This window comes from Aptenodytes forsteri, unplaced genomic scaffold (genome assembly GCF_000699145.1).
Source record: "Aptenodytes forsteri isolate BGI_AS27 unplaced genomic scaffold, ASM69914v1 Scaffold471, whole genome shotgun sequence".
NCBI lineage: Eukaryota > Metazoa > Chordata > Aves > Sphenisciformes > Spheniscidae > Aptenodytes > Aptenodytes forsteri.
The window spans coordinates 1286480-1288847 of NW_008795862.1; the positions used below are offsets into that span (position 1 = coordinate 1286480).

A 2368-nucleotide genomic window follows, 5' to 3' on the forward strand; every position below is an offset into this window, starting at 1 on the left:
GGAGGGGGGGGGCAGCACCCCATGGGTTTTGGGGTGCCTGAAAACTGGCTGTAGCAGAGCTCTTGCAAGGCAGCAGGGTAAGAAAAAGCTGTTTTCTCATCTCTTAAGTTTCCCCTGCGAACGAATATGCCTGGAAAGGGCTGGAGGAGAAGCTGGGGGGGGGGCAGCACCCCATGAGTTTTGAGAGGGTTTTGGGGTGCCCGAAAACTGGCTGTAGCAGAGCTCTTGCAAGGCAGCAGGGTAAGAAAAAGCTGTTTTCTCATCTCTTAAGTTTCCACTGCGAACGAATATGCCTGCAAAGGGCTGGAGGAGAAGCTGGGGGGGGGGCAGCACCCCATGAGTTTTGAGATGCCTGAAAACTGGCCTTAGCAAAGATCTTGCAAGTCATCAGGATGTTAAAAACATCTGGTTTTATGTCTCTAGTTTCCACCGCGAATGAATACGCCTGCAAAGGGCTGGATAAGCTGGAGGAGAAGCTGCCCATCCTGCAGCAGCCCACGGAGAAGGTAGTGGGGTAGGGTGGGGTGGGCAAACATGCTCGAGGTCCCCCCCCAGCACTGTTTAATAGAGGGTTGTCCACCCTACAACCAGCTCATCTCGGACACCAAGCAGCTGGTGACATCCACGGTGACGGGGGCCAAGGATGTCCTGACCAGCACCGTGGCTGGGGCCAAGGACGTGGTGACCAGCCGGGTGACGGGTGTGATGGACATGACCAAAGGGGCCATGCAGGGCAGTGTGGAGCTGACCAAGTCGGTGGTGAGCAGTGGCGTCAACACAGTCATGGGCTCGACCGTGGGCCAGATGGTGGTGAGCGGGATGGGCTCCGTGCTGGAGAAGTCGGAGGAGCTGGTGGACCATTACCTGCCCATGACGGATGAGGAGCTGGGTAAGGAGCTGATCACAACCCCCTGGAGATGTGTCATGGCCTGGGGGTCCCCTTGGAGAGGGGGTGGGTAGAGCCTGGGCAGGATGATGCTGGCTCTACATGGGGTTGGGGTGAGGGGTGGGGCCACCTCAGCAGCTCCTCTCCCACAGCCAAGCTGGCCACAGCTGTGGAGGGCTTCGAAACAGAGCAGCAGAAGCAGCAGCAGAGCTACTTCGTGCGCCTGGGCTCCCTCTCGACCAAGCTGCGGCACCGAGCCCTCCAGCACTCGCTGGGCAAGCTGCAGAGCGCCCGCCACAGCAGCCAGGATGTGCTGGCCCAGCTCCAGCGCACCCTTGACCTGGTAGGACCCATCCCCACGTCCCCCCATGCCATCCTGGAGCTGCAGCAGGCCACCCACGCCAAGCTCTGTCTCTCCTCAGGTGGAGCACCTCAAGCAGGGCATGGACCAGAAGCTGCAGGGAGGGCAGGAGAAGCTGCAGCAGATGTGGCTGGAGTGGAGCAAGAAGCAACCGGGTGGCGGCAAGGACCTGGTGCCACCGGAGGTAGGTGGAGGGCAGGGGGTCCCCAGGGTGACCTGGTGTCCCCCCCACACCCCTCACCACCTCCTTGTCCCCCTGCAGCCAGTGGAGTCGGGCACGCTGGCCCTGCTGCAGGGCTTGACGCAGCAGCTCCAGAGCTCCTGCCAGCCCTTGGTGTCCAGCCTCCAGGGCCTCCCTGCCAGCATCCAGGACACGGCGGGGCAGGTCCGGCATAACGTGGAGGAGCTACGGGCAGCCCTCGCCTCCGCCGCCTCCCTCCAGGACGTGACGAGCAGCGTGCTGGCTCAAGCCCGTGCCCGTGCCACCAAAGCTCGCCAGCTGATGGATGAGCTGGTGGAGCACGTGGCCCACAACACCCCCCTGACCTGGCTGGTGGGACCCTTTGCCCCCTCGGGCCAGCGCCTGGTGGACCTGGAGATGAAGTAGCATCTTCTGGGCTGGGGTGCTGTTGGTGTATCCCCCCCACCACCTGCCTAAGCCTCGATAGGAGCATCTACTAACCCCTGCCTGGCCCACCTTGCCCGTAACCTCAGTGCCTGCCTGTACAAGGGACCGCTCCTGCCTGTCCCACGTGCAGCTCTGTCCCTTGTCACCTGTGCCAGGGCCGTGCAGTAACATGCCTTGGTTCCCCCAAGTGCCTACTGGGGTCACCTCCAGCCCCCGGCTGGACCCCCCCCATGTCCCCTCGTCCTCGGTGCCTTCAAGCCCCTGGTCTTGTAGGGTCAGGGATGGCTCGTGAAGCAATAAACTCTGGTTAGTTTTGCACTGGACTGAGGCTTCTTCTGGGGGTGGGGGAGGGTGGTATTGGGGCCCCTAGGGCTGCATCCCACCCCAAGCAGGGGCTCAGGGGGAGTGATGATGTCATAGCCCTGCGTGACCTCACAGGGGCAGGGGCTTCCAATGGAGGCACTGGAGGGGATGGCCTGGTGCTGAACCACCA

At 62.3% G+C, this 2368-nt stretch overlaps 1 protein-coding gene across 1 annotated transcript in view; it reads left to right on the forward strand.

Moving 5' to 3' along the window:
• The window catches only part of PLIN4 (perilipin 4), a 10617-nt gene extending 8424 nt beyond the window's left edge, over positions 1-2193 (forward strand). Inside the window, exons 5-9 of the mRNA XM_019473326.1 lie at positions 370-506; positions 592-889; positions 1039-1229; positions 1309-1431; positions 1510-2193. Coding sequence (XP_019328871.1) covers positions 370-506; positions 592-889; positions 1039-1229; positions 1309-1431; positions 1510-1854 — 1094 coding nt within the window. The 3' untranslated portion in view covers positions 1855-2193. The remainder of the gene's footprint in view (positions 1-369; positions 507-591; positions 890-1038; positions 1230-1308; positions 1432-1509) is intronic.
• The last annotated feature ends 175 nt before the right edge of the window (positions 2194-2368 follow it).